Below are 15,641 nucleotides of genomic sequence, written 5' to 3'. Positions count from 1 at the left end.
CGGGGGGGCCGGGGGCCGGGGGGGGCCCCGCGCCGCGGGGGGTCCCGCTGCCCTTGAGCCAAGGACGGCGCCGCTCCGGGGGGGCCCGGGGCAGCGGGGGGGCCTCCCCCGCCCGGGGCCGCCGGCCCGGACCCCGCCCGCCCCGGTGCGGTGCTGCGGGGCCGGAGGGGGGGCCGGGGCAGGGGGCCGGCGGGGCCGAGCCCCCCCGCTCTACCCGCCCGGTGCGCGCCGCGCCATCGGCCTTATTTAGTCACGGAGCGGCCGGGGGGGACCGAGCCCCCGCCCCGCGCGCTCGGCGCCGCTCGGAACAGCTCGGAACGATTCGGCTCCGTTCGGAACGGCCGGGCTTGAGCTGGGCTCGGATGGGCTCTGCCCGTTCGGCTCGGTTCGGAGGGGTTCGGCCCGGTTCGGCTGGGTCGGCTCGGCCCAGCCGGGTTCGGCTTAGCTCGGGCGGGCTCGGCTGGGTTCGGCGCGGTTCGGCTGGGCTGGGTTCGGCTGGGCTCGGCTCGGCCCCGCCCCGTTCGGCTGGGCTCAGGCGGGCGCGGCGCGGCCCGGCTCGGGCGGGCGGGCTGGGCTCGGTTCGGGCGGGTCCGTGGGCTCGGCCCGGCCCGGCGGGCGCTGCGTGTTGACAGCCGGGCCCGGGGCGGGGCCAGCGCGGCCGCAGCCAATGGCCGCGGGGGGGCCCGGGGACCCCCGCCCCGCCCCGCCCGGGGGCGCCCACAGGGCCCGCTGGCTCCGCCCCGCCGCGGCCCCGCCCCCAACAACGCCCACCACCCTCCGAGCCACGCCCCCTTCCCCGGGACCCCCCCAACACTCCGGGCCGCCCCCCGACACCCGGGGGGGACACGCCGGTCCCAGCCCCCCTTTGCAGCGAGGCCACGCTCCCGGACAGGTGGGACACGGGGACACGGGGACATGAGGACATGGGGACACCAGGACATGGGAACGCAGGAACACGGGGACACTGGGACATGAGGACACCTGGACTTGAGGACGTGGGGACATGGGAACACTGGGTTACCAGGACACCGGGACACTGGGACACAAGGACATGGGGACACAAAGACACCAAGACACCAGAATAAAGCACGGTGGGACACCATGACACTGGGACATTGGGATATGGGGACACTGGCACACCAGGACACTGAGATACAGGGACAGTGGGAGACTTGGACATGAGAACACGGGGGGCCAGTGGCGCAGCAGCAAAGCTTCCAGGCACAGCCCCAGCTGGGTCCTGGTGGGAGCCTCCCAGCCCCAGTCCTGCCATCCTGGCCCAGCCTAATCCCCTTCCCAGTCTAGTTCCAGTATCAGCCCCAGTACCAGTCCCAGACCAGTCCTTGTCCTAGGCCTGATCCCAGTCTAATTCTAATCTCTACCCAATCCTAATTCTAGTCTATGTCCTAGTTCTAGTCCCTGTCCCACTCCCAGTCCTGTCCAGTCCCAATCTCAGCCCAGACCTCATCTAGACCCCATCCAGTCTAGTTGTGGTCCCAGTCCCAATCCCAGTCTAGTCACAGTCCCAGTTAAATCCTAATCCCAGTCCCTTTTCCAGTCCAGTCCCAGTCCAGTTTGGCTCCAGTGCCAGTCCCCATCCAGTCCAAATCCCAGTTCCACTCCCAGTTCCAGTTCAAATTCCAGTCCTAGTCCACTTCAAGACCAGTTCAGTTCCTTCAGAGTCCAATCCAATCCAATCCATTCCCAGTCCATATTTAGCCCAGTCCTGGTCCTAGTCGCAATCAAAGATCAGTCCCAGACCAGTCAGGGTCTCAGTGCTGTCCGAGTCCAGACCAATCCCAGTCCCAACCATGGTTCTGGTCCCGATCCCAGTCCCACTTCAGCCCAATCCAGTCCCACGTCTCTTCCAGTCCTGGTGTCACTCCTGGTCAGAGCCGAGTCCAGGCCCAGGTCCCAGTCCCAGCTCAGCGCAGTTCCACTCCCGTCCCAGTCTCAGTCCCGATCCCGACGCTGCTCTGGATGCTCCCGGTCTCTGTCCCAGGTGCTGAAAACGGCGCCGGCCCCGACCCGGCCCCGCCGCGGGGCCCGACCGCAGGGACCGACCGGAGTGACCGGACCCGAACGGACCAACTGGACCCGAACGGCCCCGAATAGACGGACCGAACCAACTGGTCTGACCGGACTGACTTGACCAACCGGACCCGGCCAGCTCTGACCAGTCCCAACCAGACCGACTGGACAGACCGGCTGCGACGGGCTTTGAATGGCCCCGATGAACCCGAACGGACCCAAACGGGCGTGACTGGACCTGAATGGATCGACTGGGCCCGACCGGACCCAAATGGACTGACCGGACATAAATGGATTGATCTGACTGACCAGATCGACCAGACGTGAATGGACAGACCAGACCAACCGGAGCTCAGCCGAGCCGGGCGGGGGGGACTGTGGGGTACGGGACGGCCGTGGGGCGGGACGGCCGTGGGGCGGGGGGCTGTGGGGCTGGAGGAGGCCGTGGGGAAGGGGAGGCGGTGGATTTGGGGGGGCTGGGAGGCGGGGGGATGTGGGTGGGGGGCTGTGGCTTTGGGGGGGCTGAGAGGGCAGGGGGTTCGAGCCCTGACCCTCAGCAGCCCCCGCCTGTCCCGCGGCCGAGCCCCGCCCCCCCGGGCAGGGCAGCCAGTCGGGTGGGCGCTCTGTCGTGACGGACAGGCCGGCCCCGCCCCACGGCGCGTGGGGGCGGGGGCAGGGAACACCCCGGGGCTGGGGCGGCAACCCGGGACCCCCGAGACGAGGTGATCGAACCCCACTCCGTGTCCCCCGAGGGTCCCTGCGGCACCCCCTCCCGGCTCTGCCCTCCACGCCGTGCCTCGGTCCCGACCCGCGCCTCCCGGTTCCCTCCGCCCCGTTCTCCCCCCGCAGGAAGGAACCGCCGAGCCGGCACCGGGCGCGGTTTCCCGTCGCTGCGTGAGCTGCGGGCTGAGCCCCCCCCCCCGAACCTCCGGAGGGACCCACCCACCCGCACCGGGGGGACCCCGCACCCCCCCGCCACCCCCCCGCACCCCAACAGCATCCCCGCCCCGGCCTTCCCCCCCCCACCGCGACCCCCGCCCCACTCCGGGGTTACCGTAGGACCCTCCCCGCCGACAGCTGGGGTGAACCCCCCCAACCCACGCGGCTTTCCAGGGTGCCCCCCGGGGACGGTCGAGGGGTGCACTTCCCCCTGCATAGTCTCCCCCCAGGGGTGCTCACCCGGGGGTCCCCGGGAGCGCCCAGCACATCAATGGCCGGAACTGGGTGGAAGCGGCGGGAAATGGAGGGGGGGGTCCCGCCGGACATCCGCCCCACGGCTGGGGGGCTGGGGGGGGGGGGTCCGGGAACCCCCTGGAGCATCCAACTGCCCAGTGCAAAGGCGGGAGGGGGCACAGCGTCCTGTGGCCGGGATGGGGGACCCTGCCACCACGGCGGCCTCCCGAGTGCTGTGTGTCCCCCATGGGTGCTGTGTCCTCCCTCTGGGTGCCATCGCTGCGTCCCCAGGGTGCCATGTCCACCCCAGAGCCATGTGTTTGTTCCCCCGGCGCCATGTGCGTCCCCCCAGTTTCATGTCCCCCGTGGGTGCCATGTCCCTTTCAGCGCTGTATCCCCCCCGGGTGCCAGCTGTCCTCCCTCGGGGTGCCATGCATGCCCTCCAGTGCCATATATCCCCCCCAGTGCCATGTTCCCCCCCGTGCTGTGCCCCCCACCCGTGTGTCATGTGTGTTCCCAAGTCCCCCAAGGGCCATGTCCCCGCCATGAGTGTCGTGTCCCCCTCTCTGGGTGCCATCGCTCTCTTCCCCTGGCCACTTGCCAGGGGGCCGGGGGTCACACTGGGTTCGACGCCCCCCGGTGGGGTCCCCGGTGTGTCCCACGCCGCGTGGCGGTGGCAGTGACGGTGGAGGTGGCGGTGCCCATTGTGCACGGGGCGGGGGCGTCGCGGCCTCGTCACCACTTCCCCGGGCTGTAGGAAGCGGGAAGCGGCCGCTCCCGGCTCAGTGGGGCCGCGATGGGGAACCTGCCGGGGGTCCTGCCCGGAGCCCCCCGCGCCTGCCCCGGCCTCGGCCTCTGCTCGCGCCCGCGCGGCCCCGCGCCCGAGGACCCCCCTGTCACCGCTGCCTCCGCCGCTGTCACCGAGCCCCCCAAGTAGGTGCCCAGGTGGGATGGACGGGGTGGGATACGGAGGAATGGGGTGGAAAGGACGGACAGGGCACCGGGGCACCGGCGCTCACCTGCCGCAGCTCCGAGCCTCGACGGGGACCCCCTCCTCCCTCACGGGGACGTTCGCACATGCCTGGAGCCCACCGGAGACGTGTCCCCGGCGTGGAGGCGTCCCTGCCGGGGTGGCTCGCATGGGTCACTGGGGCAGAACACGGAGTCCGCCGGCAGCAGAGCCCTGTGCGCATTGCCCGTGGCATCGCGACAGTGTCTCCTGTCCCACGGCGTGGCCCCAGCAGCCCGTGGGACCCCCGGGGGTGCGCTGGGGCGAGCGGGATCTGGGGGCACATATGGGCACGTATGCGGAGGGGCGTATGGGGTCCGGTGGGGCTGGAGGCGTAGGAATCCCCCAGCTCGGAGGAGACGGGGACGGGAGGGGGGTGTGTCCACCCCCCTCGGTGGCCCGGAGCCCGGTCTGACTCATGGCCATTGTTCACACTCACACGAGGGCCAGGAACGCCCCGCGCCCCCTCCATCCTCTGACCCCTCAACTTTTGACCCCTCCAACTCAGCCCTCCATATCTCGATCTCCCATTCCCTGACTTCCCAGCTCAGCTCCCCATCCCCTATTTCCCCTGCATCCCCTGATCCCCCCCAGCTCAGCCTCCCCAGTCTCTGCCCCCCCAGTTCAGCACCCCCATCCTCTGCGCCTCCTCACCCCCTGCCCTCCATTCCTTGCCACGCCCCGTCCCCACGAAGTTGACCCGAGGGCTCGAGACCCGCCCCCCCCCCGCCTCCAGCACCAGAAGTCCCCGGACCTCCCCCACTGCCCCCGCCACAGCCCACCCACTGCTCCCCTCCACCCAGTGCTCTCCTGTCGCCGTCCCCTCGGACAGGTCCCCGCACCCCGAGGCGGTCCCGGTGTCAGAGCCGCGGGAGCAAGTGCGGGGGAGGTGGATGGGTTTCTCCCCAAGTCCCCCGAGACCCCCGGCTGGGCCCCCCCCCCCGCCCGGACAGGGCTCAGGGGTGTCCCGTGTCACCTTCCAGTCCTGCGCCCTCCTCCCCGGCGGAGCCCCCCCGCTTCGCTCGCCTGAAGAACTGGGAGACGGGGAGCATCAGCTACGACACGCTCTGCGCGACTGCGGGGCAGGTCCGGGGGGCGCGGGGCGCGGCTGAGGGGAGCGGGGATGGGGCACGGGAATGGGGTGTGGGGCTGGCGGGGTGAGAAGAGAGGGCGCAGGGATAGCGGCAGAGGGCTGGGGGTGCAGGTTGGACTTGCACATTGGGGGGCTGCAGGACAGGAGGCAGATGGGGGGGCAAAGTCAGGGGGCGGGGCTGGGGGTCCAGGTTTGGGGGGTGCCGGGGTGACAGGCACGGGCGGGGCGGTGTGGAAGGGGATACAGGGACCGGGACGTCTGTCCCGGCGATCTGGGCAGCTCACCAGATCATCCCCCAGGAGCTGCCCTGCTCGGGGCAGCGCTGCCTGGGGTCCCTGGTGCTGCCGCGGCCGCTGCCCGCCCCCACCCCCGAGGGGACGCGACCGCCCGAGGAGCTGCTGGAGCTGGCCCGGGACTTCATCACCCAGTACTACGTGTCCCTGCGGCGGTGAGCGGGGACGGGACCCCCACAACAGACATGGGCACCCCCACAGCGGGCATGGGCGCCCCGCGGCCCCGGGGCACCCACAGCCCAGCCCCGGCCCTGTCCATGGCCCCATTTCCACCCCAGAGCACCCCACTGCCTCGCCCTCCCCTGCACCAAGGCACCCCACAGCCCCAGGGCACCCCATAGGCCCGCCTCTGCCCAAAACACCTCTATATCCCTATCCCTTTCCTGAGACACCCAAAACCCCACCCCTGCCCCAAAGTACCCCCAGCCCCATCCCTGCCCAGAGCACTCCACATCCCCATCTGCATGCCAGGGTACCCCCATAGCTCCAGAGATGTCCTGGGGTGCCCCATATCCCCACCCCTGTCCCAAAGCACACCCATATCCCCATCCCTGCCCTGGGACATCCCATATCCCCATCCCTGCCCCAGAGCACCCCGCACTCCTGTACCTGCTGGGCCCCCGCCCCCGGGGCTGCCAGTGTCTGGGGGTGCTGGGGGGTGGTCAATGTGTCCGTGGATGCTGAGGGTCCCCCTGCAGGGAGAACTCCCCGGCACACACGCAGCGGCTGCGGGAGGTGGCCGCCGACATCGCGGCTTCGGGCTCGTACCGGCTCCGGGAGCCCGAGCTGGCGTTCGGGGCCAAGCAGGCCTGGCGGAACGCGGCGCGCTGCGTCGGCCGCATCCAGTGGAACAAGCTCCAGGTGCGGCCCCACCCGCGGGACCCTCACCCACCACAGCCCACGGGGACACTAACACGGGAAGACCTCAAACTCCTGGGGACACCAAACCACAGGGACCCCAACTCCCCGCACAGGAACCCCACCCCATCTCACAGGGACCCACCGGGACCAACCCCCCCATGGTTACCCCCACGCCACGGGGACCCTCACACCATGTCCTGTGTGCTGCGGTGACCCCCACCCTACAGAGGCCCTGCCTTGCACCTGTTCCATGGGGACCCCCAGCCCAGGGGAACCCCTCGGGAACCCCTGTCCTACGGGGACCCTGGTTCCGCAGGGAACTCCCGCCCCAGCAAAGACCCCATGCCACCCCCGCCCCATGGGACGCCTGTCCCAAGGGACCCCCTGGCCTGCAGATTCCCCAGGGGGACTCCCACCCCACCTGGCCCGCAGGGGTCCCCCACACCCCACCCTGTCCCTCCCACAGGTCTTTGATGCCCGGGACTGCGGGGGGCTGGGGGAGATGTTCAGCCTCCTGTGCTCCCACATCCAGTTCGCCACCAACCGCGGCAACATCCGGTGAGAATCCCCCCGGCCCCCCCTGACCCCCGCGGCTGCAGGGTGTCCTGACGGCCCTCCCCGGCCCCCCCCTTCCCCCCAGGTCCGCCATCACCATCTTCCCCCCGCGGGCGCCGGGACGCGGCGATTTCCGCATCTGGAACTCGCAGCTGATCCGCTACGCGGGGTATCGGCAGCCCGACGGCTCCGTGCGAGGCGACCCTGCCAATGTGGACATCACCGAGGTGGGGGAGCCCCTGCGCCTCCAGGCCCCCTCACCACCTCCCCATCCCTCCTCTATCCCCTCTCCATCCCCTGCTCAATCTTCCCTCCATGCCGCCCTCCGTCCCCACTTTCTCTCTCCTCCATCCCCCTCCTCATCCTACTCCGTCCACCTCTCCATCTCCCCTCCATTCCCCCAATCCCTGCACTCCCAAACACTTCCTGGTGGCCCTCCCTGACGCTTTCCCCTCCCAGCTCTGCATCCAACACGGCTGGACCCCCGGGGGGGGCCGTTTCGATGTGCTGCCGCTGCTGCTGCAGAGCCCCGACGAGTCCCCTGAGCTCTTCCCGCTCCCCCCGGAGCTGGTCCTCGAGGTGCCGCTGCAGCACCCCACGTGAGTGGGGCTGTGACCCCCCGGAATCCCTCTGGCCGCGGGACTCTCCCAGTGCCCTGGGCTGAAGTCCCACGGGGTCACCTCGGGGGAGGGGATGGAGGTTGGGGAACCCCGCTGGGAACATGGGGCAGACATGGGTCTGATCCCATCCTTGATGGATACTGGGGTGCTGGGCTCGTCCCTGGCTGGGATACTGGGATGCTGTCCCCTTCCCCTGCTGGGATACCGGGTTGTTGACTCCCTCCCGGGCTGGATTCTGGACTATTGGGATGCTGATCCTCTCCCTGCTTGAGCTATTGGTGTGCTGACCCCCTCTCCGGGTGGGATACTGGGACACAGGTGGGATTGGGGTTGGGTGCCCACACCGGGGGCCGTGGGGCCGCTGTGGGTCTGTGAGGGTACGCCCACAGCCCTTCCGTGCCCCCCAGGCTGGAGTGGTTCTCGGAGCTGGGGCTGCGCTGGCACGCGCTGCCGGCCGTGGCCAACCTGCTGCTGGAGATTGGGGGTCTCGAGTTCCCCGCGGCGCCGTTCAATGGTTGGTACATGGGCACCGAGATCGGCTCCCGGAACCTCTGCGACCGCCACCGCTACAACGTGCTGCCTGTGAGCCCCCGGCCCCCCGGGACCCCACAGGGACAGCCCTCGCACCCCACTGCAGTCCCCCAGGACCCCTCCTGGGAGCCCCCTGCTACTCCCCAAGGTTTCCACACTGGACCCACCCGGAACCCCCCAGGGACCCCTACTGGGACCACTCTGGCACCCCCTTCAGGCTCATCCAGGGACCCTCACCAGAACCCCCCTGGGACTCCCAACGGGACCATGCTTGGGTCTCCCCCAGGACCTCCCCCAGGAGCCCTCTGGTACCCCGAACAGGACACCACTAGGACCCCATCCGGGACCCCTCGGGGACCGCCTGGCTGACCCCCTGGCCAACCCTGCCTTGCTGACCCCCCACAGGAGGTGGCCGAGCGCATGGGGCTGGACACAGGGACAAGTTCATCCCTCTGGAAGGACCGGGCAGCCGTGGAGGTGAACGTGGCCGTGCTGCACAGCTTCCAGGTGGGACCCCTTCTGGGCCCCCCAGTGCTGAGAGCCCCACACTGCTGGGCCACAGGAACCCCACATCCCTGCACCCCCCATCCCCATAAATGGCCCAAGTGCCCATTGCCCCCCTGTCCCCGCAGGTGGCCCAGGTGACCATCGTGGACCACCACGCAGCCACCGAGTCCTTCATGAAGCACCTGGCGGCGGAGGGGCGGGCGCGGGGTGGGTGCCCTGCGGACTGGGCCTGGATCGTGCCCCCCCTCTCGGGCAGTCTCACACCTGTCTTCCACCAGGAGATGGTCAACTACCACCTGAGCCCCACCTTCCGCTACCAGGTGGGACCCCTGCCCCACACATCCAACCCCGTGGCTCCCCAGCCCCTCTGCCCCCCTCCCAGGGCTGGAGGTGCCAGAAGCAGCGGCTGATGCTGCAGCCCCAGGTCACTGAGACCCTCGGTCAGCTGGCACTGACCCCCCCCGGATCCCCGAGGACTTTCTGGGACTCCCCCAGGCACCGCAGATCCCTGCGGAACCCCCAACCCTCTGCGTCACCCTCCACCGGCATCTACCCCACGGCTGCCCCCGGGCCACCCCACAGCACCCCCTGAGCACCCTCTGGGACACCCCCAGCACCCAGCTGAGGGTCTCCCTCAGCCCCTTTGGGAGTCCTCCAGCCCCCCTCGAGCCCCCATGACCCCCAGTTCACTTTCTGGTACCAGGCAGGTCCAGCCCCACAGACCCCCAACCCCTCTGCCTCACAACTCCCCCCCACGGCCCCTCTGCCCCACAACCGCCCCCTTCGCGCCCCACAGCCGGACGCCTGGAAGGTTTACGTGTCCAAAGGCACCACTGTCACCCGGAGAAAGACCTTCAAGGAAGTGGCCAAGTAGGTGAACCCCATGATCCTGGAGATCCCCTGGGAGTTCTGGGATCCCCTGGGAATCCCATGCTGATCCCATGGTGGCCCTGGGGATCCCACAGCGCTGTCAAGATCTCGGCCAAGCTCATGGGACACGTGATGGCGCGACGGGTCAAGGCCACCATCCTCTATGCCACGGAGACTGGGAAATCACGGACTTATGCTTGGAATCTGTGCCAGCTCTTCCGACGGGCATTTGATCCCAAGGTTTGGAGGAAAAAGGGGGAGAACTGGGACAGCTCCCCTCATCCACCTCCCCCCGCGGGGCCAAAGGCCAAATGCCCTGTGGCAGGGCTTTGGGCGAGGGGAGGCGCCGGGTGCAGCTCTGTGGAGGGATCCTAATCCTGGGATTCCATGAAGGTGCTGTGCATGGATGAGTATGATGTGGTGGCCCTGGAGCATGAGACCCTGGTCTTGGTGGTCACCAGCACATTTGGGAATGGGGACCCTCCAGAATGTGCTGAGGTAGGGATGGGATGAGAGGAGGATGCAATGGGGATGGGATAAGATGGGATAAGATGGGATAAGATGGGATAAGATGGGATAAGATGGGATGGGATAGGGGGGGGGATAAAGATGAAGTTGGGGTTGGAGATGGGATGGGGGTGAGATGGAAATGGGAGGAGATGGGATGAGCATGGGGTGGGGATGGGATGTGGGGGTGACATTCTGCCCCCCACAGAGCTTCTCCAAGGCACTGATGGAGATGACATCGCCCTACACTGGCACCTCCCAGGTGGAGCCGCCCATGTGAGCACCCCAGGGGTCCGGAGGGGTCTCCACTGGGGCCGGGGCAGGATCCCCCCTCACCCTCCTCACCCTTCTAACCCCCCAGGAGCTACAAGCTGCGGTTCAACAGCGTCTCCCAGTCCGACCAGCTCGTGTCCTCCTGGAAGAAGAAGCGGCGGCAGCTCAGCAACACAGACAGTGCAGGAACCTTGGGAGCCCTGCGGTACCGAGGCCACGGGGATGGGCATGGGATGGGCATGGCCACACGGACAGAGCATGGCCATGGGGATGGGCATAGAATGGGCACGGGATGGGTACTGGGATGGGGTCCTCAGCCTGGGCATGTTGGGAGTCCTGTGGTACCGGGGCCACACGGATGGGCACGGGCATGGCCGTGGGAACAGGGATGGGGTGGGGTCCTTGGCCTGGGCACGCTGCCCTGCTGGGGCTTGGGGCTCACACCGGCACTGGCAGCTCCAGCCCCGGCTGCCCTGCAGATGTGGGAGGGGCAGGAGCTGCCCCCGAGGTCCCCAACCCTGACCCCCTCACGTAATGGCCTGACCCCTCTGGCTTTGGGGACCCCCCACACTGCATTCCCCCCCGGTTGGTGGTGTTCAGGTCGGGGTCCTGGGCATACCCCCACATTCCTGGGGACTCTCACCCCCCCTTCTCCCCCCAGGTTTGCGGTGTTCGGGTTGGGGTCCCGGGCGTACCCCCACTTCTGTGCCTTTGCGCGGGCCGTGGACACGCGGCTGGAGGAGCTGGGGGGGGAGCGGGTGCTGCCCCTGGGCGAGGGCGACGAGCTGTGTGCCCAGGAGGAGTCGTTCCGCACCTGGGCACGCCAGGTGTTCCAGGTAAGGGGCTGGGGGGGGCTCAGGATCCGTTCTGCACCTGGGCACGCCTGGTCTGCCAGTCCGAGGGTTGGGGGGGCACCCACAGGCCCCCCTGCTCGGCACCCACTGCACCCCCCCCGTACCCCCAGGCTGCCTGCGAGACCTTCTGCGTGGGGGACGGCGCGGGGGGCGCCGAGGAGCTGTTCGCCCCGCCCCAGGGCTGGAAGCGCCAGAGGCACCGGCTGGTGCCACAGCCCCAGGCCACCGAGACTCTGGCCGGTACCGACTCCTCCGGGACCCCCCCCCCGACCCCTGCGGGACCTCCCTGTGTCACCCCGCACCTGTCACCGGCATGTGCCCCGTGTCCCCCGGGACACCCCATAGCACCCCCCGAGCATCCTGGGGGATCCCCTCGCACCCCACAGCTCTGGGAGGCCACCTCCCAGACACCCCCCCAGGGACTCGTCCAGCCCCCTCATGACCTCCCCAAGACCCTTTGGTTCCCCCCAGCCCTCCTGTGACCCCATGAGTCCCCAGCCCCCGTGCTCCTCCATGTCCCCCCAAATCCCTGCTCCTCCCCAGCCCCTCCGTGTCCCCTCGTGACCATCCAGTCCCTCCAGTCCCCCTATGACCCCTCAGCCCCCCATGTCCCCCAGCCCTACATGTATCCCTGTGTCCCCATGTGTCCCCAGCCTCCCGTGTCCTCCTACAACCACCCGTGACCACCAGCCTCCCGTGCTCCCCTAATCCTCCGTACCCTCCCCTGCATTCCGTGTCCCCACTTCCCCCATGACCCCCCCGCGCCCCCCAGGACTGTCCCAGCTGCACAAGCGCCAGGTGTTCCCCTGCTCGGTGCTGTCTGTGGAGAACCTGCAGAGTGAGGAGTCCAGGTGAGATCCCCCCGCGCAGGGACCCCCCCCTCCCACTCCACCCACCCCCGGGATCTCCCGTTCCCCTCCACTTCCGGGACTCCGGGGTCCCCCCATCCCGCGGACACCCCCCACTGCCGGGACCCGCGGGACCGCTTTCCCCCCCATCCCGTGTCTGCCCCGCCTCGTCCCGCGCTGACCCCTCCTGCACCCCGCTGACCCCTCGCCCCTCCCGTCATTCCAGGCCCCCCTCACCACTGCCCCTCCCGCACCGTGGCACCCTCCACCCCCGCTGTCCCCCTTGCACCCCCAAAGCCCAGACCCCCCGTTCCCCCCGCTGACCCCCCGTGCCCCCCAGCCGGCAGACGCTGCTGGTGCGGGTGGGCTGCGCAGAGCAGGGGGGGCTGCGGCACCTGCCCGGGGACCACCTGGGCGTGTTCCCCGCCAACCGCGAGGAGCTGGTGCAGGGGGTCCTGGAGCGCGTGGAGGACCCGCCGCCCCCCGAGCAGCCCCTGGGGATGGAGAGCCGCGACGGGGACCCCGCCGGTACGGAGGGGGCACGGGGAGGACTGGGGGAGAACCTGCCGGTACAGAGGGCACGGGGGGGATTGTGGGGGGACCCTTCGGTACCGGAAGGGGACAGGAGGGGGTCCCGCCGCTACGGACAGGGGAGAGATGGGGAGGGGCTGAGACTTGGGAAGAGAAAGAGGAAGGGGCCGGGGAAGGGAATGGGAAGGCGCTCGGACTTGGCTGGGTGAGAAGAAGAAGGAAAAGAGGAAGGGCCTTGGGAAGGGCACAGGACAGAAGTGAGCGCCCCGATTCCCCCATCCCCAGGCGGGTCCACCCCCGGGCCGCGCTGGGTGCCGCAGGACCGGCTGCCCCCCTGCACCCTGGCCCAGGCTCTCACCTTCTACCTGGACGTGGCGGCCCCCCCGACCCCCCAGTTCCTGCAGCTCCTGGGCTCGCTGGCCCGGGACCCCGCGGAGCGGGAGCGGCTCCAGCGCCTGGCGCAGGTGAGGGGGATTGGGGCGGGGGGTCACCACCCGGAGAGGGGCGGGGGGTACTGGGGTGCTGGGATGCTGACCTCCCCCCGTACTGGGATGCCGGTTACCTCTCAGTCTGGATACCGGGATGCTGATCCCCTCCCTCACCGGATACTGGGATGCTCCCCCACCCCGGGTGGGTGCTGGTCCCCTTGGTCGGGTGCCAGGCCCGGGGGGGCCCGGGGGCCGGGTGTGGGATCCCCGCTGTCCCAGCCTTGTGCCCGCAGGACGCTCGGCTGTACGAGGAGTGGAAGTGGTTCCGGTGCCCGACGCTGCCGGAGGTTCTGGCCGAGTTCCCCTCCGTGGCTCTGCCGGCCGCGCTGCTGCTCTCCCAGCTCCCGCTGCTCCAGCCCCGCTACTACTCCATCAGCTCCGCGCCCGGCGCCCACCCGGGCGAGATCCACCTCACCGTGGCCGTCGTCACCTACCACAGCGAGAGTGAGCGGGGGCAGGGGCGGGGCCGGGCGCGGTCGGGCACCTCCAGGGCACCTTCAGGGTTTCCAGCATTTCTCCAGTGTCCCCAGAGCATCTTCAGGTCCCCCCAATCTCCAGCCCTGCCCGGGCACACAGGAGTCGCCAGTCCCTGCGGGAGGCTCTCTGAGGGGCTGCCTTTGGGGGTGCCACCTGCCGCACCCCCACCAGCCCCCTCTGGTCCCCACAGACGGGCAGGGTCCCCTCCACTACGGCGTCTGCTCCACGTGGCTGGCGCGGCTGCAGCCCGGGGACACAGTGCCAGCCTTCATCCGGGGGTAAGGGATCGCCTGTCCTCCCGCATGTGTCCCCCGCCTGCCATCCCTCTCTGTCCTCCTCAGATGCTCCCCTACACGTCCCCTGCCTACCCCTATTCCCCCCAACCTACCCCCCGCCTGCCCCCCCCCCCCATTTCCCGACAGCTCAAGGGCCCCCAGTGACCCCCGACTGCTGCAGGGCCCCCTCGTTCCGGCTGCCGCCCGCCCCTGACACCCCCTGCATCCTCGTGGGCCCCGGCACCGGCGTCGCGCCCTTCCGCAGCTTCTGGCAGCACCGGCTGCACCTGCTGCGCGCTGGAGGTGGGGACAGGGGACGGGGCTGGGGACATGGGGACACGGGGAGCTGGGGATGGGGGGCAGGGGCGATGGGGGGCCAGGGACAGGGGGATGGGGAAACAGTGACATGGGGATGGGGACATGGGGACAGGTGGGTGGGAGTATCTGGGGACGGGGACTGGGAGCTGGGGATGGGAGGGATGCGGGGGTGTGGGGCGTATGGGGACATGGGCACAGAGACACAAGAACATGGTGGCACTGGGAGGCAGGACAAGAGATGGGGACAGTGAGCAAGGGGTTGGGGACGTGGGGACATGGGGAAGGGATGGAGACTGGAGACGTGGGGACATGGGGATGGGGAGATGTGGGGACAGGGGAGGCTGCAGGACAGGGGTGAGCGGGGCTGTAGGGACGTGGAGTGTGGGGACACGAGGACATTGTCCCCCTGCAGGTGGCCCCCTGGGCCCCATGGTGCTGGTGTTCGGGTGCCGCTCATCTGCCCTGGACCACATTTACCGAGAGGAGATGGAGGAGGCGCGGGAGCAGGGGGCCCTCAGCCAGGTGCTCACGGCCTTCTCCCGTGAGCCCGGGACCCCCAAGGTGTGACGGGGACAGGGGTGGGATGGGGATGGGGACTGAGACCGGGATGGGATGGAGACAGACTGGGATGGGCTTGGAGCTGGGGAGGGAGGTATGATGGGGACAAGGACAAGGTGAGGATGGAAATGAAGGGGACAGAGATTAGTGGGGGACACTTAGCCAGCGATGGAGGTGAGGGGCTGGGGACACGGACAGGGACAGCACACAAAGGATCAGGGCAAGGATGGGAACCTGGGGACAGGTTGGGTGGGTGCAGGATGCCATCGTCCCTGTGTGTCCCCAGACGTACGTGCAGGACGTGCTGCGGGCACAGCTGGCGGCCGAGGTGCACCAGGTGCTCTGCCAGCACGGGGGCCACATGTACGTGTGCGGGGACGTCACCATGGCCACCGAGGTGCTGCAGACCGTGCAGCACATCCTGGCCCAGGAAGGCAACATGACACTGGGGCAGGCGGGGGACGTCATCAGCGAGCTGAGGGTAAGGGCTCGGACACGGGGACACCACAGGGGACACACCTGTGGACACCACGGGGGACACCGGCCCCGGCCCTGACACCTGTCCCACAGGACAAGAACCGCTACCACGAGGACATCTTCGGGCTGACGTTCCGCACGCAGGAGGTGGCCCTGCGCATCCGCAGCCAGTCCTTCTCCCTGCAGGAGCGGCGCCCGCCGGGCCCGGCGCCCTGAGCGCGGGGACACGGGGGTCCCTGCGGCTGCGCCCCCGTCCCGCCACCCCCCAGTAAAGGTTTAGTTTTGATACCCCCGGCCCCACACTTCGGCTCCCGCGGTGGCACTGGAGGCTTGGGAGCTGGCACAGGGCAGGATGGGCTTTGCGACACTGCTGGGGGCACCTGGCCACCCTCCAGACATGAGGGGTGGGAAATGGGGGGCAAAAGGACATAGCCACGGTCCTGTGGCTCCCACTTGTGTGGCTGCAGTTGAGAGGCACCACGCCGGCACCAC

The 15,641-nt window shown here is 69.4% G+C and overlaps 1 protein-coding gene across 4 annotated transcripts; it reads left to right on the top strand.

The window, feature by feature from the left end:
* Positions 1-3,725: 3,725 nt before the first annotated feature.
* On the top strand, positions 3,726-15,401 carry NOS3 (nitric oxide synthase 3). Of its 4 annotated transcripts, XM_082289425.1 has the most exons (26): positions 3,726-4,137; positions 5,197-5,299; positions 5,606-5,754; positions 6,298-6,460; positions 6,927-7,018; positions 7,101-7,242; positions 7,475-7,614; positions 8,043-8,217; positions 8,572-8,673; positions 8,799-8,993; positions 9,470-9,543; positions 9,639-9,783; positions 9,937-10,041; positions 10,259-10,326; positions 10,412-10,528; positions 10,985-11,159; positions 11,288-11,417; positions 11,950-12,028; positions 12,366-12,553; positions 12,842-13,020; positions 13,278-13,488; positions 13,712-13,799; positions 13,978-14,099; positions 14,527-14,675; positions 14,959-15,153; positions 15,243-15,401. In XM_082289425.1, the coding sequence occupies exons 1-26, from the start codon at positions 4,001-4,003 to the stop codon at positions 15,363-15,365; spliced, it is 3,546 nt and encodes a 1,181-aa protein (XP_082145551.1). In that variant the 5' UTR covers positions 3,726-4,000; the 3' UTR covers positions 15,366-15,401. The 4 variants fall into 4 exon arrangements, with proteins under 4 accessions (XP_082145551.1, XP_082145552.1, XP_082145549.1 ...); XM_082289426.1 differs by lacking the exon at positions 14,959-15,153 and having other exon boundaries at positions 10,985-11,417; XM_082289423.1 differs by having other exon boundaries at positions 10,985-11,417; positions 13,278-13,799.
* Positions 15,402-15,641: the final 240 nt, after the last annotated feature.

The sequence above is a fragment of the Coloeus monedula genome (genome assembly GCF_965178545.1).
Source record: "Coloeus monedula genome assembly, chromosome: 1".
Taxonomy (NCBI): domain Eukaryota; kingdom Metazoa; phylum Chordata; class Aves; order Passeriformes; family Corvidae; genus Coloeus; species Coloeus monedula.
Note: the sequence above shows the minus strand (reverse complement) of the source record. Positions and strands in the feature narration are given on the sequence as shown.